The 700-nt window shown below is 54.7% G+C and overlaps 1 protein-coding gene across 1 annotated transcript in view; it reads right to left on the reverse strand.

Moving 5' to 3' along the window:
* Positions 1 to 424, reverse strand: part of LOC122542952 (mRNA decay activator protein ZFP36L1-like) — a 1873-nt gene extending 1449 nt beyond the window's left edge. The window contains exon 1 of the mRNA XM_043681098.1: positions 319 to 424. Within this exon, the coding sequence (XP_043537033.1) occupies positions 319 to 357 (39 nt within the window). The 5' untranslated portion in view covers positions 358 to 424. The remainder of the gene's footprint in view (positions 1 to 318) is intronic.
* Between the last annotated feature and the right edge of the window lie 276 nt (positions 425 to 700).

The raw sequence follows: 700 nt of genomic DNA on the forward strand, positions 1-700 counted from the left end.
TTTTCCCCCGGGACTCTCCCTCCCTCCGCCTCTCCTCAACCCGCAAAGTTGGGAAGTGTGGATCCCATTTGGGGAGTCGGAGGAGTGTGCCTCCTTGTCCCCTGTCCGTCTCTGGGCGCAATGAGACCCTCCCTCAATGAAACCAGGAGCGCTCTCTCTCTACCTCTACCTCTATCTCTCCCCGTCACACTGTCCTCGATTGACAGCACCCGCCCCCCAAATATTATTACATTTAAAAATAAAAGTCATTATGGTTCCCCGTGGGATCTTGCTGTGCATCAAACAGGATCCGAGAGCCCTCCTTTTCGCCGGACTTACCCCGGACACCAAGTCGCACAAATCTTTCAAGCCACTCATGGTTAATCCCGCAGTCAGTGCTGCTAAACTCCGAGAGCTCCGCTGTACTGGAGCTGCCCTGGTCCGCCCTCTCTCTTATATCCCTTGCCCGGGCTGACGCACGGAGCCGGGAACTGACCGCGATGAGTCAGCCTGGGGCGGAGCCGGGCTGGGGCTGGGGCTGGGGCTGGAACTGGAACTGAACTCTCTGTCCTGGGAAGGGATCGGGGTTTGAGAAACCTCCGGGAGGCGGCAGAGAGGCAGACTTTTGTGTGATTCTTAAAGAGGTGATCTGGTGGAAGTCTTTCAAGTTATTAACAGGAAACGATAGGGTATATGCAGTAAACTATTTCCACTAAAATAT

Source organism: Chiloscyllium plagiosum, chromosome 41 (genome assembly GCF_004010195.1).
Source record: "Chiloscyllium plagiosum isolate BGI_BamShark_2017 chromosome 41, ASM401019v2, whole genome shotgun sequence".
NCBI classification, from domain to species: Eukaryota; Metazoa; Chordata; class Chondrichthyes; order Orectolobiformes; family Hemiscylliidae; genus Chiloscyllium; species Chiloscyllium plagiosum.